Consider the following 27333-nt stretch of genomic DNA (forward strand, 5'->3'; position numbering starts at 1 on the left):
CCCTCTCCGCGAGATCGCGCCTTTAAACAGTCCCGGTCGATTTTTTTAGCGATCGGCGCGACAGGTTTCTTCGTTATTGTATCATCCGCGCGCCTAATGACGCGCGCATGTCAATTCACGGATCAGACTGTCAATTTGATTACACTTCTTAAGCTATTCCAGAAATTTGTAGGTCTGATCTACATGGACAAAGATGCTGTTGTGTCGTGGAAGGGACCTGGAAAATGGCTACAATAATTGGAGCTTGACAGTCTTAGCCTGATTACCATCGCGGAGCAATTAATTTCAGCGGCCGCTGGTACAGCACTATGCATTTAATGGCGGCTGTCCGCTCGTTGAACAAACGCGTGTTGATAATATTGTCGACACTCTGCCGGCAACTCGTTGCTTCGAAGCCTAAGTGACAGAATCGATTTTCCATTTGGCCGCGAGCTGACCCCTCAGTCCTTCCACCCACTGACTTTAATAATTGCGGGACAACGGTTGACTTAAGAAGTTCGACTCTATACAGCTACTCGTACGATTTGCATACAACGTGCTCCGATCGTCGCAGATACCGTGCATTTAATTATTGCAGCAACGTGGTAATTATTGCCTCGTCGAAGTTAGCGCGAATTTCTACAATGGGAACTGTATTGCGCACATGACTCCTCGGGTATTATTATTATTATTATTAACGCGAGGTCTAGGGTCGTTTGCGATATTACCTATCATGCATCTTCAGTATCCACCAGCGATTCGAGCTCGCGCCTATAGGCGCGGTGAAACTCGCGCTGGAAAATGACGGGTCAAGAGTTCGCGATGTGCGCGAAAACGTTCGCACACATAATCCGATAGCTAAAGGCGGATTCCGAATTTTAGCTTTCTTCTGTTTTCGCTTCCTATTTTTTCGTCTTTCTCTTCGCGACACTTCTTTCCCGATGTGCGCGCATATGCATATTTATGATTTCCACTTTCGAGAGCGACGCTCCTTGATTAATTAGCGATTCCTCCTCGATTATGCGAGGGGAAATTACTCAACGCGCCACGTCGATAAATCCGTCGCAGCGACACGCGTCAAGGCGTCCCAGCGCGTCCTCAGCCGCGGTGAGTTTCGAAAGTGAAACTGGCGTTTCAAAAGTGCGCCACGCGATTATTACTGAGCTGCTACATACGGCATTAACCCTCACATATTTAGGGTATCTTTCCACATAACGCAAAAATATTACACCAACGTCAAGCAAGGAGCATGCACTTTTGCATAACGTATAATGCACAATGAAATGAAGTAATGAAAGTTCTTCGTTTCTATTGTGGAGATAGAAATAAAGGACTTCAATTGTTTCATTTTTTTATACGTTGTACAAAAAAGTCTATACTTCCTGCTTTAAACTTAACAGGCTTTTAATTATGTTGCTAAAGATAATATTGATATTATCGTGAGCTCAAAATTGAGATGTAAATGTCACGTTTATCGTAATTCAATTGAAAAACTTAGATCTGAATAAAAATCTGAGTATCCACAAGTTTCAAGTAACAACTATTACGAGCCTCAAATATTTTTTCAGAGCCAGAGTTTTTCAAGTTTTTCAGTTGAATCATAATACGTGTGTCATTTATATAATCGTACAATTCAACTAAAAAAACTTCCATCTTACTCTGGTAATAACTATTAATATGCGCCTAAATTTATATCTAAATGTCTCACTTAAAACAAGTTTCAAGTGACAACTATTAATACACCTGAGAAACACGACACCTGCGAGTCGATTATGGTTCCTCCCGCTCTTATGTATGCGTAATTAATGGACCAACGATACGGGAGGATCACACGTCTATTTTACCGGGTTTAGAAAGTTCTCAAAGCCATCTAGTCGTTGCTTGAGACGTGTATCGCACCCGCGGTTCGTATTTCAAGCGGCTTCGTTGCTTCGCGAACTGATGTGACTGTAAAGTGGGAATTCGGCATTCAAAGGATCAAATTTCTGTTCTATCTGGCTATTGTATCGCGTGAAAAAAGGATTAATGAATATTATATCAACGAAATCCCAAACTGCTTGGAGCTCGAGTTAAGATACTCCCGGCATTCCTCCCGTGAAATTGGAATCTGTCTCGACTAACCGACCGTCGAACGGAAACGAGAGACGCAGAACATAACATCTTACAATGCAATGAGCCGACTAAATGCCGCGATCGCATGGTTTTATTATGTGTAAATCGCCGCATAATTCAGTCAGCATGTTTTAGACGCACCATTTCTATTTTAAGACGCTTTTCCCTCGCGGCAAAAGCGCCAAGTCACTTAAAGTCGTTACCGCATGGAATATATGGAAGAACGTTCAGTATTTCTTTGTGATGCGTCAGTGGTTCTTTCAAAATTTACCTCTTTACATAACATAAAAAAGGCCAATAAGAGCCAAAGAAGATCGAATACTTTCTGAGACACTGTCCTAGGATATTGTGCCACAGAAGAGCCAAAATATTGTCGTTAATTATATTATATACACAAAATAAGTCAACACACATTATCTTTCTGTCTTCTAAAAACAAATGTTATTTTTGCGCGTATATGCTTTTGCGCGAATACTATCAAATATTAAGGTGTGTGAGAACTTAAAGGAAGCAAATAAATAAATAATAAAATAATAAATTGTTCAATAATTAATAAACAATTAATAAATTCCCTTATACTTTAATACTTGACGGAATCTGAGTAAGAAATTGGCGAGCGTCGTGACAAGCGCCGGCTACTGAATATTTTTCACTTTATAATTTGATAATTCCACACTCATTAAACTTCGCATTTGATCCTCTCCGCTAATGTCCTCTTTTTCGCCGTTGCCTTCCTCTTCTTTCTTAGGCACGGTATAACTTTCCTCACAAATGTCAGAGGATCAGCCCCGCTTTATCTCTCTCTCCCCCATCCCGCCTCTCTCTTTCTCTGTTTACATACGCGGGAGCGTTTGAAGCTCACTCGCGAGGGATCCACTCATTTTCACCGGCTCCACGTGGACGGGGGAGTTTTACGATTGACAGTAACGTCGGCAATCTCTCGTGTCGTTTTACGACGCGGCGAAAACGGATTTCCCTCGCAGCGAGAACACGCGTAACCTCCGAGAAAACGCATCGCGTCGTAGCTCCCACCGAGGCGTTTCGACGAGCGACAAGCTGATCGTGGGGGGTGAAAGTTCAATCGCCCACAATCGTCCCCGGTGGGTAGCTCGTGACCTTTCCGGGGCGTAGTCGTTTCTCGCTCTCGGCATTCCATTCTGGATGGATTACAATTGCCCCGTTACGATTTCCGCTTATGAGAAATCGTCGGATCGTGCCGCAAGGCCTCGGAGCTCGACGAGTCACTCGCCCTCCGTTTCGATAATGAACGACCCGGCTTAATTCGAGTCGCCTTTCACGTTACTCGGTCGCGTGTCATTATGAAAATGAAGGAAGATGCATGCCGCCCATTAAACGCGGAAGCGTGATGAGGGGAATCGCGAATTGACCGTCGCGCAGCTCCCGAGGACATCGCGGGCGGGGTACACGTAATTACCAGGCGTGGTGGACTCAATGACGACACGATTATTATTAACCCTTTCACTACTAATTTAGAAGCTCTCTTCTAAATTGCGACGAACATTGACAGAGGGGAAGAGAGGGAGAGAGAAAAGTGTGTGGAAAATAATTCGTTTTCGGCAACGTCGACTTTTCGCCGATTTGTCGGCTGCCCCGTTACGTAACGCGTTTTACAATAATGTTACGTAATTAATATGCACTTTTGGCGATCTGTATGCTGAAAAATAGATAGACGTGGAGATTGAGGTTCTTGCTATTTCGTCTTTTCTCTCTTAAAAGCGTACTGTCTCTCTAGTTCTTTAAAGTTTAAATTTTTCTTTAATTTTTACTTCATTAATTAAATACATTAATATATAATGCAGTTTTAGCAAATAAAAAGCACCAAAAGGATAGGGCTGTGCCACTGATGTACCACTGAGATTTTTAGAAGGACACATTTGTAATAAATAGAGTGATAGCTGATATGTTCTGAATATCAACAAAGCTGTTTATTCAATTGAATAAAGTTATTATTAACGGTAGGATATGTCCCGTTAGTAGAGAGAAGGTCTTTGAGACGTTGGATAGTTTGTAGGCATGAATTAAAAAAGTTTCTTTGGAATTGTTTTACAAAAAAATTATAAAAACCATGTAACTTCCTTGAAGCTTGATTTTCTCTGCATAAAAATATACTGGAAAAGTCTAAAAATGTGTATGATTTATAATTTCTTTGTGAAACGATTCCAAAGAAATTCTTTTCATTCATGCCTAACACAAACTCAGAGCCCTTAATGGGTCAAGAGTGCAAGAAATCAGCCGATTGACGAGCATAAAATAACATCGTGTACACGTCGATTAGTGCCTATCGCAATCGCCGTCTCGGTGGCCGTTAATAGATACTATGATTTACGTGGGAATTATAAGAAATCTCGAGACGAGATTCGCGCACTTGTCGCACGTATTTGCATTTCTTTCCAGTTTCGTAATTGAACGCTGCGCCGGGAACGTGCGTAACGCGTTTTTAAGCGTTCCCCGCCGACGCGAGAACGCCGGCGTCGGAATGCCGTGGAACTGACGGTACCTCGAGCAAGAATCGACGAGTGTCCAGGTCAAACGCATGAACGGGGATCTCGAAAGGGTTAAGCAGCCACGAGAGTCCTCCTCGCCTCGTTCTCAGTTCCGATTACCTGCGGCAGGACGTAACAAAGCTCCCCGAGACATCCACCGAGTTTCTCTCCACTTAAATATCAAAGTTTATTCCCAAGAGCTCCACGTACGCGGCCTGTTCACGTGCGTAATTAAAGATACGTGCTTCTAATTGCGTTCGGGTTCAAGAGGAACATAATGGAGTCCCCGCCGAGTTCTCGCACTTATCTTTTCCTTCCTTGATCGGTACTTGCCTCCTCTCCACCTGGCAACTCGGCGATTTATTATCCCGTTACGAATCAGACGCGAGCGTGATCCGCAGCAAAAGTCTGAAATGCATTTTTAATAACCGTTATTATTCGAGTGAAATTTTCCTTGACTAAAATAATCGGCAAATCAGTGATCAGAATTAATCCTCATGTATAAAGTCACAAATAATATTATCGATTGATGAGATTAATTACAAAAGCTTATAATAGAGGGTCTTGTTTGAGCAAACGAAGTAGTTTCGTAATAATTTTGTGTGCTAAATCGGAATTTGATCTCAGAATTTGCCCATTACACGTCAGATTTCTGAGATAAATAAGGTTAAAGGTATCAAAAATGTCATTTATGCAAAATGACGATGACGCAAATACTGAGGCCAGATTCAGCGCACAAAATTACGTAGAAATCTACTGTCAAATCTCAAACATCAAAACCATACAGGTCTGCGTTATTAATCAATATAGACGCGGGAACATGAAGTCTGGAACGCAAGAGGGATACAACGGGATCGGGAGAATATTTCCCTTTCGACACGCCTTTTCCTTACGCGCAAGATCAAAAGACACATTGTTTGATTTCGTCCTGCGAGGCTGTGTTCCAAAACGCTTTACTCGATCAACTCTATGGAACCCTTAGATGATGAGAGAACAAAGTAAAAGAAAGTAACGTAGAATAACCTAGCATTTTGGAATGGGAAAAGTTCTCTAAAAATGATATATATAGTTGTTGATTTAGTCTCGGTTTAATCACTGCAACGCAAGGACGTTAATACATATATCAAATGATTGATGTAAACTAACCCAAAAATAACCTGGTACCAAACGATTGCCAAAAATTGCCTTATGATACGAACAAACCAAATTCCAAGAGCGTTACCTATTTAAATTTGTGCGGTTCGAACTTACTTCTGTAACTCTCCTTGTAGTTAGAGTTATAAGAGTTGACTCTGAGTATAGTCCACTCTGATTTTCTGAACGATTTGGCTCCGCCCATCTAGTATGTTACACCACATTTTAGAACGATGTTGAGTTAACTCCGCTACTCGGAGTAGAGTTTTGGAACGCAGCCCGAGTGACGCGGCTTAGTGCCGCTTACTCGGGCTCGCGCTTTGTAAACACAGAAGAAGAAACATGAATATGATTCAAGCTTTCCTTTCATTGACGCCCAACAAACGATCACGACTGAAGGGGAATGGCACGCGAAAGAGGAAGCATTCTCCCTGGACTCGCTAGTTGCATCCCAGTTGCATCTCTTTATGTTCCTGAGTGTATTATCGCACACTTAGGGTGAACATTTTTCTGTTCTCTCAGTAACTTTCCCGAACTTTTGAAAAAAAAATTTTAAATTTCCGAAAACTGTTTCCAGCGCAATGTTAGTGACAGAACCGCTGTTTCCTCAGTAACTTTTCTAAAATTGTGAAAAATTTTAATTAATAATCAATTTTATCAATCGATTATATTATATGTGACTATATATGACGATTGATTAGTCTTAATTATTGTTTTGCCGATGATTTTAGTTAAAGAAATATTTAGGGCCGGTTTTTCAATAGCAATTTAAACTTGGATTCAAGCTTAAACTCTATTCTAACAATGTATTTGTTTTGTTTAAATCGAAATCTAAGTCGAAATCTAAGTTTAAACCATCATTGAAAAACCGGCTCTTAGTCGACTTATGCCTAGCACTGTTACATGAGGTTCAGCGTGTATTCACCAAAAACACTTCGAGGACGAGAGGCCGTTGAGTTTCGCGCGATTTTTTTTCTTCCATTGACGTCTCTTTACTGGTCGATTCGCAAATACCCTTTCACGTTCGGTCCACAGCGTTTCCGTGAAGTCCTCGCGTTGAGAAGCGTCGTGTTAAACTATTGAGCATTGTTGTATTATTTCTCTCGACAGACTCTCGGAACACTCGGCAGAGAAATCGGCTAATAAGGAACAGTTTAAAGTCTGTCGGAGCTCATTACACTCGTCGCGCACTGTCCTCAGCTTCCCCGACGATGCGCTCGTGCGAGAGAGAGACACGGGTTTTAATTATGCACACGCGTGTCGCCTGGCATGTACACGTAATTACGTAAAAACACGCGAGCCATTGGTCCTCTTGTATGTCGCGGCACGTTTGGCTCGAAAGCCGGCGGATACGTGTTTACTGTGTTTTTAGGAGGAGAAAATCGCCTACGGCCCGTTGTGAATCTTCCATACGTAACGGTACTCATCGGGGGGGAATAGACGGACGCATTCCCGACTTTCAGTCTCTCTGTCTTTCTCTCTTTCTCTCTTTCTGTCTTAGCTGAGTTCAATACGGTGAAACTGATCGTAAATATTCCATTCAAAAGATCTCATGTCGTCGGCTAGTCGCTTTTCCAGATCAGCCTCACAGCTGATCCATCCCGGATCGGTCGTATGTATAATTAAATGATTCACTGCAATGCCGGCCCGGCCCACTTCTTTAACGGCTTCGAGAAAACAAGATTTAAAAGGGGAATTTAACTTTCTCCTAATTTCGAGGCTAATTCTTTTCCCCCCGCTATCAATAAGTCATTAGACTGGAACAAATGATTTGCCAAAATTAGAAATCACGTACGTCGAGTTTTTTCTTCTTTCTCTCAGGATTCAGCTATATGCTCGTAAACTTTACAATATTCGATAATCCAATGAATAAGACGCGTGAGTTTGCCTAAACAAACCAATTCTTAAAAAGGTTTCGACTCGCGCGATTTCCAATTTCACCCATCCAAACATCATTCATCCGCATTCCTCAAACAACTATTTAAAGACACGTGAAAGATGTTTCCATTCTTTCAACATCTCTTAGACGTTTCACGGTCTTGCTTATTTAAAACATGCCGTCTCATATCATGCTTTAATCATTTGCATGTTCGTTGCGACAAGCAAAAAATATTGTTTAACCAATAATAAAATTACAATTTGATTTACATACACGGAGAGAATATTATAGTTTTTTATTTATATAGATTCTCTACAACTTTAATATGTTTTTAGTAATGTGCAATTTAAATATATTTCTAGTAATATACAAAGTAATTCTATAGTAAGTTTTATTTTTATATAAATTCTTTTCAATTTTTTTCTGAATCTCAATCTTGCTATAGTTCTAATGTAAAAATTCCTGTCAATAAGATCTGCTATAAAGACCGTCAATTACTGCAGAATGTCGATTTAATCCTTGATTGCAAGGTTTTATAGCAATTTTTACTGTACATTTCCCTCCATGTAATAAATTGACAATACATTTCAATACGCATTGCTTGTTCGCAGGTATATATAACAATTTTGTTAGCGGCGTCTTGCTGCAACCTGGCGAGGTCTCAGCAGACCGAAATCTCGGCCAAGGCCCTCGAGATCGCACCTGCGCCGGTAAAGCTCGACAAGAACTTGCGGCAAGCGCTGCTGAAGGCTCTGACGGATCTGGAGACCGAGTCAGCGGAGCAACGCAAAGATGAGGATGACAAGTCGCTCGTGGAGATGTCTTTCAGCGACATAGTGAAGAAGAACATCGACGCAATACAGAAGACTACCTTCTCGTTCGACGATTTCCCGGGTGACGAGGAGATACCCAACGAAGAGAAGCTGCAGAACTCGAGTTTCGTCGATTTGAAAAAGTACGCGGTTTCGTCGAGCTCGCCGGAAATGACGATCGAGAAAGCGAGCCACGACGATGCCAGGAGCTTCCACGTGCACAACGTAGTCGTGCCGGACGAGAAACCGACGTACACGCCGCGAGCCGAGCCTAAAATGGACTCGGCTGAGCCCAGAAACACGAAGACCTCTGCGAGCTCATCTTCAGTAAACAAAGTCATCGAGAGTATTACACTGAAGCCGATCATCCAGGTGTCGGAAAGCCTGACGCAAAGCGCCAGCAACGGGATCGCGAATGCCAATTCATTGATCGTGCCGAAACCAACCGCGTCTAGTCCGACGGCTCCTCCTAAGAATACTACGTCCTTGTCGTCCAATTCTAACAGAGAGGAAACTCTAACGGAGGAGGTGAAGATCTTCCAGGCGCCTTTGGTGGCGGCTTTCACGGTACAGCAGGATGAGCAGGGTGTGCCGAAGAGTGTTGTGCCGATCTACAGGCAGACAGGCGATGGCCAGGCTCTGACTCTTCAGGAGCAGCTGGAGTTCAAGCAGAAGCTGCTGGAACAACAGCTAGTAGAGTTGCAGCAACAGCAGATCCAGCAGACGCAGTTCCTCGTACGGCAACGTCAGCTGTATGAGCAGCAACTCATACAGAAGCAGCAGCAACAACAGCTGTACCTTCAAGAGCAGGCGAGGATCAAGCAGCTGGAGGAGCAGGCAAGAATCAAGCAGCTGGAAGAGCAGGCGAAAATCAAGCAACTGGAGGAGCAGAGGCTTTATCGTCTGCACCAACATAATCTGTTCCCGGTGCAGAAGCCGCACATCTTCGAGCAGACGAATACGTTGGCTCTTCATCCACCTACCGCGGAGCCTAATGTTCACCTACAGCCAAGCGTAACTCTAGAAGTTCCTAATGCCGTGGCACCGCCGTTGTTCCGCACGCCCATCTATCAGGAGCAGCTACATTTCCAGCTCCGCCAACCGCCGCCTCAACAACAACAACAACAACAACAACAGCAGCAACCGCAACAGCAACAGCACCTGCAGCGGCTACAGCAGAGCTTCGGCTCTTTTTCGAATGACTTCCAGCTGCCAGTAGCTCCAGCCACTCGATTCAACCGGCAAGAGGCTTTCAACGCGGTCGGCAACTTCGGCTTCAACGTGGAGAAACAGCCGCCACCGTCCAGGAACACGTTCAACTTCAATGCGCCGTCTCCGCCGAGGTATCCCAGCACGTTTGTTTACAATCCCTACGTGCAATTCCGGCAAGTCACTCCGTCAAGACCGCAAACGCCCGCCAAGCAGATCCAGCGTCTGCTCTATCAGTCGGGAGTGGCCGGAGAGTTGGGCAACGTTCCGGGCTCGGGCGGTCACGAGGACCTCAACATCGTGTCGAAGGTACTAGCGCTGAACGTGGGTGCGTTACCTAACAAAAACTACCAGCAGTTCAGCACGAGTAACCGCGGCAAGCTGGCGTGAACGTTGGGCGGATTGGCGTACCGATGTAAGACTTGGACGAGTCGTGTAAATTGCTACAGGACGATATTAGCAAGGTGAAATCGGGCTCTCTCTCTCTCTATTTCTCTATTCTTCTGTTTCTGTCATCTCCCTCTCCTCTTGCTTCATTTGCTCTTTCGTACTTCCCGTCTCGACGTATTCCTCACTCCGGTATCGGAGATAATATCTCGCGACCTCATCATCGATAAAATTGCAACAGCAAAGTTCACATTGATATGCATCACTGCTTTAATGAAATACTGAAATGTCTTCGTGTGTCCCTAGATTTATTGGTAATTTATACAAAATAGCTTTCACTAGATGATACAGTTATGAGGCAATAGCGAAATTAACATACCTTAGCATCCCAATACTAATTAAAGTGAAGATAACAATTTAATCATTTCTGAGATCACGCGTCCTCATTATAGATAAATGAAATCTGGAAACTAGAAATTTATACACAGAAAAGTTTCATTCTACTGCCAAAAAAAGGGTTATATGATTTATTTTGTTTTTTTTTTAGTAATGGTCATTATTAAAAAAGAATATTTTCTTGATAATTATCTTAACATATATTCTCTAGTATACACCAACTAACAATAACATTACATCAGTATTATAATTTCTCACTTAACAATGTAACTATTATGTACAATATGTATTACATCTATATTAATCTTACATTTATATTACTGAAATTATAACTTTGTAATGTTACTGCTAGTTGGTGTTCACTGGATTATAGTAAACTTTAGAAAAACTTTTTATCATATATACAAAACAAGAATGTTTCTTGTTTACAAGAATATTATAACACTTTCTCGAGGAAAAAGTTGGTTAGGCTCTATATAGCAAGTAGATTGAAATTTTCTCTCAATTTAATATTCTTGGTTGAAATGTTGAACTTAATAAAATTCAAAATATATTTCGAGGAAATTTGATGCTCATGACGAACTTATAGATTTGCTGATATGCAAACTTACGAAATACTTGAACGAAACATTTTTATATTTTAATATGTTCGAACACGCGCAGTACGTCACTTCCGTATGTATACATTTCCAAGTCTGGCTTCTCACTTCAAGATATTTCAGTATTAAATTAGAGCAACTTGTTGCACGTATATATATACGTAACAGAGGTCGTAAGTTACTCAACAGCCACTGGGTGGGCACTTTTCGTGACGACGTGTCGTGTCTGATGATATCGCGAATACTTAACGGCGATCAATAACTGACGGCTAAGATCTTATGGACGTTACGTCTCGCGGAGGTAAGTGAGAGTTCTTTCACAAGCGTGACACGTGTCAAACGCTATCCATACGAACAAGTGGGCTTTATTGGAGACGTGTCGCGCGCGAATGTCAAACACTAGCATCATCCTCCGTTGTCTATCTCTTCGCATCGGGAATACATTTAGATACGATGATGCGTTTGCGTTGAGAAAGAAAATAAGAGCTGCATCCACGGCGGACTAGTTAAGCCACTTACGACATCACTAGTGCGCACAACGCCGGCAACGGCGAGCGGTTCTTCCGTGGTGGCTTGCACGCCTCCGAAGGAACACGCGGGAGAGAAATGATGACTCGGTGAGTTCAGCGGTACCGTGACGACGGGTAACCTTGAATACCAACAGCGCCAACAGTGAAATCGAACATCGTCGTCGTCTTCACGATCGCCCCCGGCGAGTTACGTCGCCGAACGAAATTTTGCTCCGAGCATCTTCCGCCAGTCTCTTCCGCACGGCGTGAGATAGAAGTCGCGAAGCGATCGTTCAGAAAAATGTAATCTCATCTTCAGCATTACCTTATATACGGCTTTGAAAGGATTCTTCTAAAGCTGAAAGAAAAATATTATAACACTTTGATGACATTCTTACTTAACAGAGTTAAATCTGTCGCGTAATGAAATGAAAATTTTATGAAGTTTCACAGGTATCTCTCAAACTACTAAAAGATGTCTTGAAGACGCGTTCAAAAGACATAAGAAATGGAACATCTTTTGGATATCTCTAAGTCTTAAGCGGGGTCTATAATAGAAATTGTAGAGTCGTAAGTCGTAGAAATTGATTGGTCAATTTCTACGACTTACGACTCTACGATTTCTATTGTAGACCTCACTTTAAGTCTTTTAGTACATTATACTGTCTGGGTTGTTTTTGAACATAATATTCAAAACAGATATAATACACAATTGTCTCATAATTCAATTACTTTTTTCTGTATTTCAATTATTCTAATTTATATTCACTCTCGTGTTTGTACTTTATAATATCTTACATAGTTTACGTTATCTGCATAAAGAAGGACCGTGTATACGTCACGTCGACAATCGTAGAGTAATCTTATGAGATATGTGGCACAATCCTGCTGTTTCCTGCAATTCCACATTCTAAGTGAAAACCTTTGCCGACAGATTCAATTTCTCTTCTAATGAAGAGGAATAATTGAATAGCGCTGAAAATATTTTTCCATTGCCTTTAAAGGAATCCTATCGAGGTCATACGTAAAGAGCCTTCGCTAAGAATGAGATTCTGTTTTCCGGATGATTCTGTTCGGGGCCGGAATCGACCGCGAGCCGCGGGAAGAACCGTCTGCGCTTTAACGAGCGTAATGACATTAATTACAATTGTGTGTGTGTTGCTTTAAAGAAAAACTCGTCGGCGGTAGGCAACCTGTCTACCTGCTCAGGATTACGCAAGCTCGACTTAGTTGCGACATTGACGAGCATTGTACATAACTGCGTTACGACTTCACTGCTTCCTTTATCCCTTTTCGATCCCGCACTTTTCTCTCATCCATTACTCTCGGTACAGCGTTCGCGATGGTTGCCGCCGTCTCGGCTTTGTCGGTCAATAAATCGTAAGAACACGCTCAATCGCAATGAAAGCACGTATAATCGTGAACGAAAGGAAGGAAAGAAGGAAGGAAGGAAAGAAAGAAAGAAAAAAGGAAAAAAATATGAAGAAAAAGAAAGGCGAATCGTAATCCTTGAATAACCGTAGCGATAAGTTTATGTTAACTGAGAGAATTGGTACGTGACGTGAAAAAAGAAAAGGCATAACACGGAGATTCGATTCTATCGAAAGTCTCGCCGGAGTCTCACGTTAGTTGCACACCATCGATACGCGTCCCACTTGGGTTTCACTGTCGCGTTGGAACGGAAATTATTCAGAAGGAGAATTTCCCGTCGGGAAGAGCGTGCTTCAATGTATGCTGACGGCGAGTATTAACTATTTATCTAAGTCTGCACGAGTGCTGCGTTACCGGTAAGAGAGTCGAGGCTGCCGCCTCTTTGACGAGCTCGAAATCGCACGAAGATTCACGACCGAATGGAACTGCACGACTTTTAGAGCTCTGAATATCAATTCGAAACAGAATTGCAGAAATATCAATTTTCTTCAATTTAATATTTCATTTTAACAAGTGTGCTTTTTGAACAATTCAACCAACCATGATTTAAGCGAACTCAATGTTTTATTGACGATCGATTTCAACGAATTTAACTGACGACCAGTCAACTGACGATTGATATGAGCGAATAGAATCGTTCAATTGTTAATTGAACTATCTAAACTTTCCAATCGTCAATCGAGCGGTCTTCGATCGAACTGGTTGAAGTCAATTGATAATTAAACGATCCCCATTTGAATTGATTTACACTAATCGCCAATTAAACACAAAAATCAATTAAAAAAGTAATTAATTGCTCGTGACCCTAATTCGTACAGATTCGTACATTCGAGATTCTTAATATTAATTCAAGTCTGGGTATCTTCGGAATGAAGTTTCGAAAGTGAGATCTGCGTGGCATTACGGTCGGAGAAACGCAAAACAATGGAAAATACAACACGCTTGTACATTTGTTTCAAAGCGTCTTTTGAATTTCATCATTATACTCTGGCTGCTGGCCTATCTGTTCATTAATCTTATTGCTTCTATTGCGCTTTGTGAAGTGTCGAAGTGTCGAATTCGAGTTCGTCAAGAACCACCGCCCATCTACCGCTGATTAGCACGCTTTACGACATAGCCTGTTGTACGTATATCGTTCGAGTTAGCCTTAACACGAAGAGCTTGGGCCGGGATCAGAGGTCCCGCAGAAGTCGTGCATCGTGCCGCACATCGGGGATTGAAAACGCTTCTTCGACTGTAAATAAACTTTCCCCGGCCGGGTACCAACACACAATGTGCCACACGGCCAGGCGAGGTGAGAAGAGGAGAGAAGAGAGGAGACGCGGACACGAGAGACACATCTCGTGTGTGTATATATATGCGCATGTGTACGTCCTCAATTTCACAAACGTTTGGCACAGATTCGTGATTTCTCCCTGCGGGCGAATCGACAAATCTCGCGGATGGCAGGGATATCGGCATCTCGTCTCCTTCGCTTTGCAAGTTTCGGGAATTTCCCCATCGACACAATTGTTGTCAAAGACGTCGATTGAACCGTCCAGCCGATAAACGACATTTCACATTATGTCTAGGAAAGATAATTAATACATCGATCACGAACGTTTCACTTTCGGGGAGAAATTTTCTTAAATCTAATTATATGGACTCAGTGTAGAATATAGTAAAAATAATATAACGACAATATGTTAAGTTAACACATTGATATGTTAAAGATTCGACACAAAAATTTTTACACCAATCGAATTCAACATAAATACAAAGTGTTTTTTACCATATGGAATTGCAGGAAATAGCATTTTGCAATGAAAGTTCTTTTTTTTTTTGGATGTTAGAATATTTTCCCTTTTGATGAGAAAATACAAAAATATTCTTAATAAGATTCTGTTAAAGATAAGATATTCAAATGTATTTTTAAATTTCGAACGTGTCGAAGTTACCTGAAGACATAACAGATAGCATCGAAAAATCAAAAAGAATTCAGTCGTGTGTCACCAATTCTGACCAATTCTGATTTTCAGATTTCAAAAAAAATTCTTCAAAGTTTAGTGAAAAATTCTTCAGAATTCAGTTTAGTGAAAAGAATTCTTTTCTTTTTGTATCTAAAAATGAATTTAGAATTACATACGACTGAATTCTTCTTGAATTCTCTGTGCTATCTGAGAAGCGTTCATTTCTCGTATTGTTCAGACGTCCTGCGCGCGACCATGTTATTGTAATCAATTACTTCTCAGTTTCCCACGCGCGTCACGTCTGTCTGAGATGTGTTAACTCGCATCGGGAAGTGATACCCTTTGCCATTCTCTCTTTCTCGTAACAATGTAATTTGTTGTGTGCGATAACATCGCGAGGAATTTTCGCGGAATTACTTGAACGATGCGAAAAGACAACGCGCGCTCCTTGAAAACTTCCCGATGCGCGTTTATGAATAATGATGAGCGCGGATCCTCTCCTCTCTTATTCTTTATCAGACTTTGTCTCGAAGCTAAAATCGATGTGGGTGCGATGCACTCTTGGCGAGAGCGACTGCGTGAGCGAAAGTTGACGGCGATTCGTTCATAAATGCGAGTCCTTTACGAGCGCTAGCTGAGACTTGCGACTGAACGTAACATTAAAATAAAGTATAATAGATAGTGTGTTAGATGTAAAGGACATATTTTGCTTATAATTTATCTGATGCTGGATTGTATGAAACTTCTTGTATAAATGTTAATAAACTAATTCGTTTACAAAACAATATCACGCGTTATTCTTCTCCAGAATAGAATGTAAGTAAAAAATGAAACTATGTAATTATCGCGTTATAATAAAACGAATAAAGAAAGCATTTCATATAATTAGAAGAATATATTACAGGTGTAAATTTGAAAATGTAAAAATTTAGTAATTTCAGATCTTTTGCTGTAATTAATATACAAATTACATTTTCGACTTACTAGCAAGCGTATGTCATTTTTTGTTTAGCGATATCATGTACTTGTAATAAATTAATCGACGTTAATTATCATTATTATAATTATCATTATCATTAATAGCCCTTTCTCTATCGAAGATAAATTAAATATATAATAAAAATAAGATAAACTCTGCACTGTGTTTCTATTAAGAAGAATAAAAAACTTAAAATTTTTTAAAATCTTGTTCAATGGGTTAAAAAGAGACAGAAATACAAAACATGGTGCAGAAAGTGCAACTAGAACGAGCAGGTGCACGGAAACGTCAAACGTTATTCGCCATCTGTAAACTCAAGAGTTTGTTTAAAAATGACTGAAGAGAAGATTGGTTCCTTGGAAGAGGAAGCTCTGAAGAGAAAAGAACGGCTGCAGGCGCTTAAGAGGAAAAATGAAGAGAGCAAGGAGAACAACAGCGATGGAGCTGAGAGTTTGCCAAAGTAAGTTTTTCGTTTTCGCTGTGCGGTTTCTGATCTAACCTCAAATAACCTCTGAGTCCGTTGAAATTACTCAAAACATTGCGTTTACAGACCGAAATTCCGGAGTTACAAGCCACAGGACGAAAACTTGAAGAACAATGTGATAGAGGACGCTAAACCGAGTGATGTAGAGGCTGTAGTCCAAGAACAACTGGATGCTGCAAGCAGCAAAGTGGTCATCGAGGAACTGGTAAGTCATGTGTATACAATGGGTTTGTTTTCTATTGCTGAACTGACTGCACTAGCTTGCACTAGTTCTCCTCTTCCCTTTTTCTTACCGAGTCTGAACTGTATATCTGTTTTTTTTTAAGTTTCTTAAATGTTTACAGTTTAGTGATCAAAAACAGACTTGGTACATATAAGATGTCCTTTCTATATCTATTATGTTGCATATACATGATATACTATAATTTTTAACTCCAGTTGTTCCTTATTACTATTGATATCTGTGATTATCTATATACAACAGCAATTCTGTTTGTTTGCGTAGAACATTAGCAATCTGGCACCCAGGAAATTAGACTGGGACTTGAAGCGAGATATAGCCAAGAAATTGGAGATTTTGGAAAGGAGAACACAGAAGGCTATAGCTGAGGAAGTGAGAACACGTCTCAAACAAGGCCAACAAGACTTGGCAGCCTATGTGAATGTGCCTGACAAAGGATAGGACTGCCATTATCGATGAATATGTATATTTTGTAATAAATTATATACTTTCATAGACTATATGCACGCGGAAGTATCTTGAATGACAACCAATATTGACTTGTGCTAATTACTATAATGTGAAATTTCATTATTAGCATTTTTATTTCAATTGCACTTTTATTATATAGTAAATTGGTTCTTTGTACATAAAATTTTTGCGAGCGTGTACACATCATTACGCAATTGCAGCTTCGACTACATTACATCTTATCGAGTCAGTCAAAAAGTTCTGTTGGATCTTTGAATTTGATTTTATTGTATTCAACGAAAATCAATTATTTATCAGCCGTGTTATGAGCATCGTTGTCTATGATTTTTCGCCTGCCATTTTTCTGGCAGCACTCGTTAAAGGTAGTTTTTATTGTAGAAATAGTCGGTTCACCGTTTAAACCTCGTCGAAAAAGATAGGATCAAACTGAACTTTTGACTGATACAACACTCTAACAACTATTACTACATATCAGTCATAGTTATATTCTACCGCATGGAACATTTCAGTTGCGTTTTGGTGTCACGTTCTTGAGCTGCTTTATGGCAACATCGAACATACATTAAGATGCTATTAAATTATTATATTACTAGAAATCCAAGTCATCACATAAAACATATCCTGATATCGGTTTAAATGCAGTCCGCACAAAGCCGTGAGGATTCGCATCGGAGCATTCATCCAATTAAACATCTTAATCCTCCTTCAATATGGCAAGATTAAACATAATTACTCCTTTTTCCTTTACTTAATATTTGATATTCATAAGCTTATTTAAGGATTAAAATAATAATTGGTGAACGCTGTTGACTAGATTACGTTCTGTTAGGTCTTCATACGGCAAACAAGAAGATTCCCAATATAGTCTGCATTGCCATCCAGGGAGACGGTAGCCTCTTACTACATTGCCCGGAATTACGTCTTTTCGGAATGTTTTGACGAACTAGTCGGTCATTTAGAGGCTGCGGCGGTCGGAAGTTATGGGTCATATCATTACCATCAGAAGTCTTTATCATGCGGAAAGCAGATAACTGAAATGAAGTAAGAAATATTGGTTGAATCATGTTAGTAAGAACACGTTCTAGTTGAAGTCTGTACTAAGACCAAACTTGGCACTAATTTGCATAAATATATCTGTTAATTTATCACGTATTTTGCTTGTGGTTTAATTAAGGAGAAACACCATGGTAGAAATTAAAAAAAAAAGCATAAGAGAATCCAAAATTCAAAAATTTGATTGATTTCGACCAAACCGAAAAATGAAAATTTATTGAGTTGTCCAAAAGTGAATCTAATGCTAAGTTAAGTTTAACCTTTGCACGTTAATTTACGCGTAATATCGTGATAATCGAAACTACATTCAATAGTTATATCAAATGCTAAAATACCTGGTTTCTGGACAAATATTTGGGCATCTTGAAGACAATCCATATGACAGCTTCCGTGCAAGGTGGAGTGGTTAGTGAACCCGCGTACGTATAGTAACCCGAGTTCGGCTTAAGCAGAGCTGGCAAGTCGAATTTGGATATTTTCTCTTCTTTCTCGTCCAGTACTCGTGATACTTTCACAATAGGCTCAAGTATCTTATTAGATGAGGAAACCTGCGCAATTAGAATCAAAACGTTAATCTAAAACATCAGTTCCTCTTGATGATAAGTAGATAACATCAGTTATGCAGGGAACAAGATAGATAAAGTAACTTGAAACGATCACCTAATGCAGAAGAAAGAACAACATCTATTTATCTCATATTCTTTTGGCAATATATATGGAGAGGATCAACACGATCTCCTCGATTCTCTTACATCGAATAGATATCCCAAAACAGTCAGACCATCTGGGTAGTTAAGAGCATTGTCCATCGTTTCGTACTTTTCGTTGACAAACACGGCGTGCATCTCCATCGGGAATGACCGATTATTAATCGTAGTCTCGGATCCCTCGGAATCGTCCTTGCCCCAGTGAAAGTGAAGCTGCTCAAACCTGAAGGTACTATTTCCCAGAGGTCCTCCCATTGCTCGTGGCAGGTTATCAGAGGATTCGCTGGACTTCAGCATGACTAAACGGGAGGAGAAGAAGAACGGGAGGAGAAGAAGAACGCTTACAACAGGCCAATTATCGCGATGTATCAGCCTCTATACAGTATCTTTTTTATGTAACGTAAGTGACCTCGCAGGAAGAGTATCTTTCGAGTATCTCTCTGCACCTAACGTCCGATTACGTATTAACTTGATTAGGTTGTTCATGGCGCGTTTAATCTTCGTCGAGAGCCAGCGGTGTATATCGTTCGCGTGCAGTTTTTGTCTCCCGCCGCGCGTTCCTCCGTTCGACACTGGCGCGCGATTTATTTGCCATTTTTACGGAGAATAACGATAATCGTGCAGCGTAAAGTCACTTTCCTCATTTCGATCTCTCGCCGATTACATCACGAAGAGATGGTTTTTCTCCATACTTCCGATCTTCACGAACACAATCTAGAAACACAATCGCGACGAAAAACAGCCACGACTACGTGCGACCGCGACTAAACGTATGACGAAACCGGATTAACGGAAGCAAATCGGCGTAACATTGTTTGACACTACGTAACGGTACTGAAAAAAGATTAAGAATGAGAGAGGGGAGATGGAAAGGTTCTTCGCAACATTGAATTGCAATGCAGAAGAAAGATATCAATCAGGGTCATGTAAGGCGATGCACTTAAACACCGTAAAAAGATCAAGAAAGAAAAGGAAAGCTCTTCGATATAACATTGCAAACTTAAGAGAGAATAACCAGCCGGATCGAAGGTACAAATTTAATTACGCGAAGATTTGCAGATCTAACTACATACAGAAAGATATATACTGCATTCAAATAAACGTTACTTGTTTTGAATATTTCGTAAGTTATCTCATATAAGTTATATACCGCAAATATATCATAAGTTTTATTCAAAATGCACTCTGAATCCTAGTAAGTTTAGAGAATTATAATCAAGAAAAATAAATTAAAGCAAAAATTCGGTTTGCTTCCTACGTAGAGTCGAACCAATTTTATCTTCAATAAAATTCTAGTGAAAGAAATAAATTATTCTGTTTGATACGATAATGAGCATACGATAATTTTCTAGAAGTTGTAACGAGTATATTTCGAGACTATTATCAAGAAAATATTCTTTGTTGAAGATAAATATTATTTGAAAAAAGGCAAGTAAACTGAGCAATTGTTTATCTCAGCAACAGAATATTTTTCTGCACGTAAAGTGTTCCGATGCATTTTGAGCACTTTTTAACGGCAAGAGCAATAATCACGTGCATATATTTCATTTACGTTGCATCACGTAGAGGAAAGACATGCCAGCGACTATCGACGAATTTACGAAATAATAATATTTCTCACTTGTGTGTCCATTATTCACGACGGTCATGCTGTATTTTTTATTAGGGCCGCATATTTCCAACGGCGGCATATTCTCGGTCTTGACAGTTTTGTCGTTTATGTTAATGGGCGACTGGTTTTTCCCCGAGCACATGGGGAAATTTTCGGGCCACGTAGATGGACCTGTGAGAACAAGAAGACAAACGGTATTCGCCTCATATTATGTCATGTCGTATCGCTAGAGAAGATTCCGTCGAACCACGGCAGTTCTGGCCGAGTTCTCCGACTTGGACTCACCGTCATTTTCGTCGTAGCCGAAATGTTGGCTGAGGCAGAATCCTAAAAAGAGAGAATCGTTTGAGAGAGTCACCGTTTGTGAGACATACACGTGAGAAGTTTGATGAAAAGGAAAACGTGCGCACACATACAATGAGTGGTTGTATGAATAACAACGAGCGGTATGAATAGAGCGGAGTCCCGATTTAACGGACGATATGAATAGAGATGAGTGTGAAATACCGTTCAGGAAATGAAGTTTTAACTCGGCCCCGTATCAATAAAATACGCGATTTCGTTCGATTCTCTCCACGTCATATGTGGTATTTGAAACAGACGGGTAAGCCGTTAACTCTGGTGCATAGTAATCAGTGACTAATTTTTAAAATATGCACGCATACGTCAGGAAGTCTTTTGATGCCATTATCTCACGCTCGACAGTGGTATCTTGTTTCATTAGTTCGCATTAATAATACACTTCGAGAAGAAGAATTCGAGCTTAAATAGTTCAGTCAGACTTGTTACATTACAGCTGATAGACGAAATTCCTTTCAACCATCGCTTAAATACGAATTTTGTCTGTCGGAGGAAACAGATTTATTACAATTCGATAATAATACTTTCTCGATAATTACCATCGTGTTCTTCTGATTTTTCAGAACAGATACAGATACAGATACAGATTTTCAGGTACAGATTCAGATTTAGTACAAGTACAGATTTTCAAATACAAAAGTAAAATTCTCCTGTTAATTGTCAAATGAATATTCTCATTTGAAATTAAAGAGTGAATCTGATATGCTTCACCGTGTGAAATATTCTTGACTTTAATCGATCTAAGCGAAATGTTCGCTAATACAAAGTCAGAATCCATTCCAAGTTTGAGTGAAATAATCACTCTTACGATTTCATTATTGCTTCGGGAGAAAATACTGCTACTATTGTTTTATCTCACTTGTCGAAGACATTTCATTTTTTAGGTTACAAATTCGACTTCACGAATGTTCGTTACATTGCAAAAAATTGCATTAATTACCGCGGGTCCAACGAATCGACGATTAGACGCCAGTCAGCGAGTGGATTCACGCGGAAAGAGATCGGAAACGTTCGAATTTGGAGTCTCGAGGAGAAAGAGACAATCGGTCGTTTCCGCGTGCACTTATTGTGCACAGGAACGCTGCTTGATCGTACGCTAATGAGTGCACACGATAGTATCTAACCGGTGAGTCGCCGTTTGTACGTTGAGGCCTTCCGCATCTGCACGACACGTGCGACGATTCTCCGCATTCGAGAGTGTTACTTTCGTTTCGGCGCGTAGCGCCCGCGCGAGGGCCGTCGTCGACGACGTGACGCGTCGCCTCTGGATACCCTTGGACTGATTTGATTTGAGCCGCGATTATCTCGAGTGCACGCATCCCGAGAGCATCCTCGTCGTCCTTCCATTATGCAAGCTCTTCACTGCGTTGCCTGATTACGTGAGGCGCGTGCAAGGAACGCCAGCCGGCCGGCTGACGTCGGCGGAACAACACGATGATCGTGGCGAAATTCTCATACGCGTGGCATCGTGAAGAGAAAAACGATGGAAAACGTCTTGTTCATCCGGCCGACCGTTGCTTTACAGATCTCCCGACCCGAGTCAGGCTGGCATGAGCGGAACAGCCGGGCATCGAGCGACAAAGGATCTCTCTCTCTCTCTAATTCAATTACAACCGTGCTCGATTGATTCGAATCAATGCAGACCGCGCTGAAAAAGCGACAAAAGCCGCAAAAAACGCATAATTCTTTCGCGAACTAATCGAAGTTTTCAACGATTATTTGAGATTTTGGAAATGTTAAAAATCATTGAAAGATGTTAAATATCTTGAAGACATCCAAGAAACGTTCTGTTTCTCTTAGAGAGAAAATACTGTAGAGAGTTAATATTGCTGATACAAATTTGCCGACCTCTCCCATTTCACAAAGCGATTTTGTTGGTTGCTAATAACAGGCCGGTAAGTAAATTTAAAGAAGTCTGATGTCGAACTCCTTCTTTCTCTCTTTCTTTCTTTCTCTTTTTTTCTTTCTCTCTCTCATTAATCTTGAATAATAAAATTATAGCGATCGATATCGTGGTCATCAGAATTGTATGAGATACGCTTGTGACATCGCGTTCGATGAAGCTGCATAAACCGACATCCACTTCTCATTTGATATTCGTTAAATTTAGTTATGAACGCGAATAGTCCGACAAGCTTGACACATCCATGCACATCCATCCTAATAAAAGAAATATAAAATTCCAAGATTGATGTATCGCATAGTTGATCAGCGGCGAATCCAATGCAGATAGAAATGAACGATGTCTTTGTTAACTATCGCGACTTTGTTTACTACGCTGAAAAACAATGCGTCAAACAGGTGATCATCAATTATTCTATGATTCACAAAATTTGTGATACTTGCGAAGAAGCTATCTAATCGACTGAGCCAATCACTCCGATAAATTACACTACACATTCCAGCTGTCGACTCTTCAAGCATTATCATCCCACTGATTGTCCGCGTGTCGTGAAATTGTTTCTTTTAACGATTTAAATAGCCTTCGGCGATGGGGTGTCGCTCAAATAAGCAACAATTCAACAAGTTTCACGCTCGCTTTGAGTATGACGTATGTCGGTAATCACAGAGGAAGCGGTATGCGGTGCTCAAGTTCTAGATCCTTGCCTCAATTATGCTTGCCTCAATTATACTCACGAAGGCGGCGCGCATTTCAACAAGACAAGTAGAAGCTGCGATATGCCCGTTTTTTCACCAACAAGTAGAAAATCATAATGTTCGCGCTTCCCTGGTAACGCGCGGCCGCGTATCGTCATTTTTATTGGTCGATAAAAACTTCGCCGGTGAAGTGTAATACACAAATTAGCCGAAGAAAATTAGTAGCGCGCCGTCATCAATTTTGTGGTTTGCGTGACAAATTGAGAAAATTTCTGCGCATAAAATCAATCGTTTCTTCACGAATTCGCTGCGTATCGCGCTTCTCTTCATTGCTCGTTCAGCTTTGAATCTCGAAATTGAGGAATCAGAATGTTTAGAATGCGAGAAGTTGGCGCAACTAACTAGAAAAGTTGCACGCAGAAAAATATTAATTTACTGCTGACAAAAGTGATTCTGAAGTACCAAATTTATTAGGATTCAAAATTTACTTTAAATAAATTTGACGCTTGTGGCGAACTTGTGACAGATCTGTGGACACATAAGAAATACTTGAAACAAGTAATATTTACTTAAATATAGTATGTATTTTTCTGTATAAATAGAAAAATATCGTTCTACTGCTGAAGGAAGCAATTGCTTAGATTATATTTTTCTTTTGTGTTTGGTTATCTTCAGCTATGAATGTTTTCTCTTGATAATAGTCTTAAAATATACTCATTACAAATTTTGCAATAGGAAAATGCGTACTGCCTTTAAATAAACGTTGCTCGTTTCAAGTACTTATGTGTGATAGACAGAAATTACGAAGATTAAAATAAACAGATGGAACCGATGTTGAAATTAACGGCATTTTTTAATTGTCGCATCGTCGTTGTCGAATACGCTAGATTTTGCGAGCTTTCCGTTGACAGTAGGTCAAAGATTGTGCTCGACATCTTAATTGAGATCCTCGCGTTTTCGTCCCGAAGTATACGCGATGATTCACACAGCGGCTAACCCGATGCGTACTAATGAGCGCATCGCGCTTAGTTGGTTGACGGTGTTCAGTTGTCAACCTGCTATTAGCGGCACGAGAGACGAGTGTAGGTACTCTCTGTCTCTCTTTCTCTCTTTATTATTCAGCTTCAGTCATGGCGCTGATTAACTGTAATCGATTAGTAAACCGACTGCAATTATGGAGCGGGCCGCGGATGATTTTGGCGGGAATTTTGTTCGCGCGCAATGAATCCGACATGTGTTTTACCGTGTGTGGCTCATTCTGTACGGAAATTTTATTAATAAATGGACAACCTACGACCTTAGAACAATGATTAACGTGAACGATGATTTGTGCTCACGATACATCCGGTTGTCATCGAGTCACGATACTTCTGTGCGCCTCGTAATGGATTTCACGTGATGTATGCTCTGCGGGAGTTCACCCGCATTTTTCTTTTTTTTCTGATAATTTTACTATTTCGCTTATTACACGTAATTTGTTGTCGATGCGCGTAATGTCCTCGTCACTGGGACATTCTGGTCGTAACGATTGCGCGCGTGATTCGTGACTAGCGCGACAGCTCGCAATCGGACGAAAATACATAATATCCTTCTGCAATATTTATCAGGATGATGCTCGACCTAGAACGCATACGCCCACGTTGATGGAACTGTCCTGCTAAGTGGATTTATGTTCCCATCACTTTTCTCTCACAGAAAACTTGGCACAATCGAAGATTGTCCGTTTACTAAGAGAAGTGACTCTCGAGAAGTGTCAAATCCTTCATGCAAAAAATGAGAAAAACGAGAGAAAAGTGAGATAACCAACGAGCCAGAGCCCTAATTGTCCCGATAGTTAAATCAAATTTCGACCAAATGCTTTCAAATCTTAGATCAGCTCGAGTTCGAAGACACTTAACACGCTCGTTACACTGAGAGAAAAAATATCTAAGAAATAGTGAACATATTTATCTGTTGCCGCGTATTAATAACATATCTACTTATATTATCAATATAAAAAGTGTGAAGTTAAAAATATTAAAGTTATATTACGTTATAAGTTATAATAATATTGAAAAATCAAACTGCTCTTGAATTTGCCTTAACTATTCCACTAGAAATTAACTTCATCAATATTGTCAGCAATACCAAACGGTTGATAGAAAACAAAAATTTCATATTTTGTTTAGCTTTAGAAATAATAAAAAACTTTAATTTTACAATCTGTGTGTGTAATTTAATAATATTTAATAAAATATTTTTCAAACAAGAAAACACACACAACGCGCGTACGTTTTCTTAAAGCCTCAAGAAAACTTCAGCTTTTCAAGAAAGTAATTGTTTATTCTATTTAAATAGGAAAATTTTGAGTTAAGTGAGTAATATTATTGGCAAATATTATAGACAAATATTTACTGTTTACTGTTTATCATTTTTCTTTCGAGCGTCACATATGTGTGACACACACAACGATAATTTTTTTTTTTTCTATATATACATATAAACAAATCAAGGCCTGTACTAATAATTATTACTTGAAACTCGTCTCAAGTGAGATACTCAGATTTTAATTCAGATTGAAATAAAAGTTTGATCGCATGACTACGAGTACAAATATCATGTATATCATGACTCAATTGAAAGAACTTAGATTTAATTTTGAGTAAATTTGAGTATCTCACATGAGACAATGTTTCAAATAGCAACTATTAATACGAGCTTAAATCTGGTTTATACAATTATACAAAAACCATTGTAATATAGTCTATCGAATAAATTGTGGTAACAAACGTGTAGCAAGGGACATTCAACACAATGAAGGACGTTAGCTTGAAAAATCAACCGACACTTCGGGATGCCAAATTTCTGGTGTTTGTTATTGAGACGGCGCCAAAATTTCACGACTGTCTCGACAGTTTTACATCGTTCGTAGGCTCCGCGACAAACACGCGATATTTTTTTTTCAGCACGACGACCAGCGAGGAACGTAAGACGCGAGCGAATGACACAGAGAAGACGCGACTTCAGAATGGTCTCCTTGGCCTGAAGAGGAAGTAGAGAACCGGCGTTTAAGCGCGTCACTTCTGAGTGATGTTCGTCGCAAGAGAGGGACTCACCCGCTAGTAGAAGAAGACCGAGAGGAGCAGTCGTGAGCACCATCGTGATTATTCGTCCCGTCGTCGTGAAAATTCCCACGAAATTCGCGTCGTCGACAATGCAGCTGGTCGTGGCGGAATCAGCGAAGAAATGCGATCGCTCTGGTTACTGCCGGTGGTAGACTGAGTGCTACGGGCTCGGTCGACCATGTTAAATAAGAGTCCACCGCATCTATTTCGCGACGGTGTGATTGACTCGCTGCCGCGGTCAGGGAGGGACGGAGGATTTGTTTTACGATGAGGACACGCGCGAAGGATTAAGTCGTTGTAAGTTAATCGCCGAGGGTCTAATCACGCGCATCGAAAATGCAAGCGGATCACGTGGACGCGGAGATCGATTTTTATGGATTGTTGGATTTGCGAGGTCGCAATCGCGAAGCGTTCTTTTAGTGTATACTATAGGTCTTTTCGCGAACACTGAGACTTTAAGACAGTCAAAAGAATATAATCTCATTCTTACAAGTAATCTTTTCCAAGATTATTTCCAAGATTTTTTCTTCTTCTGCAATTTGATTTAGGACCTCCAGAGATGATTTATAGTACAAAAGTAGCTCGATGTTTAGACCATTTATATAAGATGTTACATTTTAAACGATATAAGAAGGTATGATAAAATATCTCGTAAACAAAGCATTTTCGAAAAGTTTCTCAAACAAATTTCTCAAACAAACAAATATCATCAAACAAACAAATATCATCAAACAATTGATCATCATCCGTTTAACGTATAATTTTTCAGCGGCGTGTCTGCAGTAGTAAACGTCGCGATAGTTTGAGGAATTTTGTTGTTTGTT

The 27333-nt window shown here is 40.3% G+C and overlaps 3 protein-coding genes and 1 long non-coding RNA gene across 5 annotated transcripts in view; 2 read left to right on the forward strand and 2 right to left on the reverse strand.

Moving 5' to 3' along the window:
• Nucleotides 1-15685, forward strand: part of LOC116852006 (putative uncharacterized protein DDB_G0294196) — a 22777-nt gene extending 7092 nt beyond the window's left edge. Inside the window, exons 1-2 of one of the 2 annotated variants that reach the window (XM_032831959.1) lie at nucleotides 711-1086; nucleotides 8220-15685. In XM_032831959.1, the coding sequence (XP_032687850.1) occupies nucleotides 1000-1086; nucleotides 8220-10019 (1887 nt within the window). In that variant the 5' untranslated portion in view covers nucleotides 711-999 and the 3' untranslated portion in view covers nucleotides 10020-15685. Of the gene's footprint in view, nucleotides 1-710; nucleotides 1087-8219 lie in introns of those variants that run through there. The other variant, XM_032831960.1, reaches the window with a different exon arrangement.
• On the reverse strand, nucleotides 3939-7105 carry LOC116852007. Its single transcript, XR_004379679.1, has 3 exons — nucleotides 6655-7105; nucleotides 5847-6348; nucleotides 3939-5003 (listed from the first exon to the last, which is right to left on the reverse strand). It is a non-coding gene; the product is annotated as an uncharacterized LOC116852007 (long non-coding RNA).
• A 469-nt stretch (nucleotides 15686-16154) lies between the features above and the next one.
• On the forward strand, nucleotides 16155-17104 carry LOC116852004 (coiled-coil domain-containing protein 12). Its single transcript, XM_032831956.1, has 3 exons — nucleotides 16155-16339; nucleotides 16430-16568; nucleotides 16869-17104. The coding sequence occupies exons 1-3, from the start codon at nucleotides 16212-16214 to the stop codon at nucleotides 17043-17045; spliced, it is 444 nt and encodes a 147-aa protein (XP_032687847.1). The 5' UTR covers nucleotides 16155-16211; the 3' UTR covers nucleotides 17046-17104.
• Nucleotides 17105-17183: 79 nt separating this feature from the next.
• Nucleotides 17184-26678, reverse strand: LOC116852003 (carbonic anhydrase 2-like). Its single transcript, XM_032831955.1, has 6 exons — nucleotides 26501-26678; nucleotides 20733-20774; nucleotides 20457-20618; nucleotides 18881-19134; nucleotides 18464-18676; nucleotides 17184-18106 (listed from the first exon to the last, which is right to left on the reverse strand). The coding sequence occupies exons 1-6, from the start codon at nucleotides 26541-26543 to the stop codon at nucleotides 17909-17911; spliced, it is 912 nt and encodes a 303-aa protein (XP_032687846.1). The 5' UTR covers nucleotides 26544-26678; the 3' UTR covers nucleotides 17184-17908.
• Nucleotides 26679-27333: the final 655 nt, after the last annotated feature.

This window comes from Odontomachus brunneus, unplaced genomic scaffold (genome assembly GCF_010583005.1).
Source record: "Odontomachus brunneus isolate Ranch 3 - 2012 unplaced genomic scaffold, Obru_v1 Obru_scaffold_199, whole genome shotgun sequence".
Lineage (NCBI taxonomy): Eukaryota > Metazoa > Arthropoda > Insecta > Hymenoptera > Formicidae > Odontomachus > Odontomachus brunneus.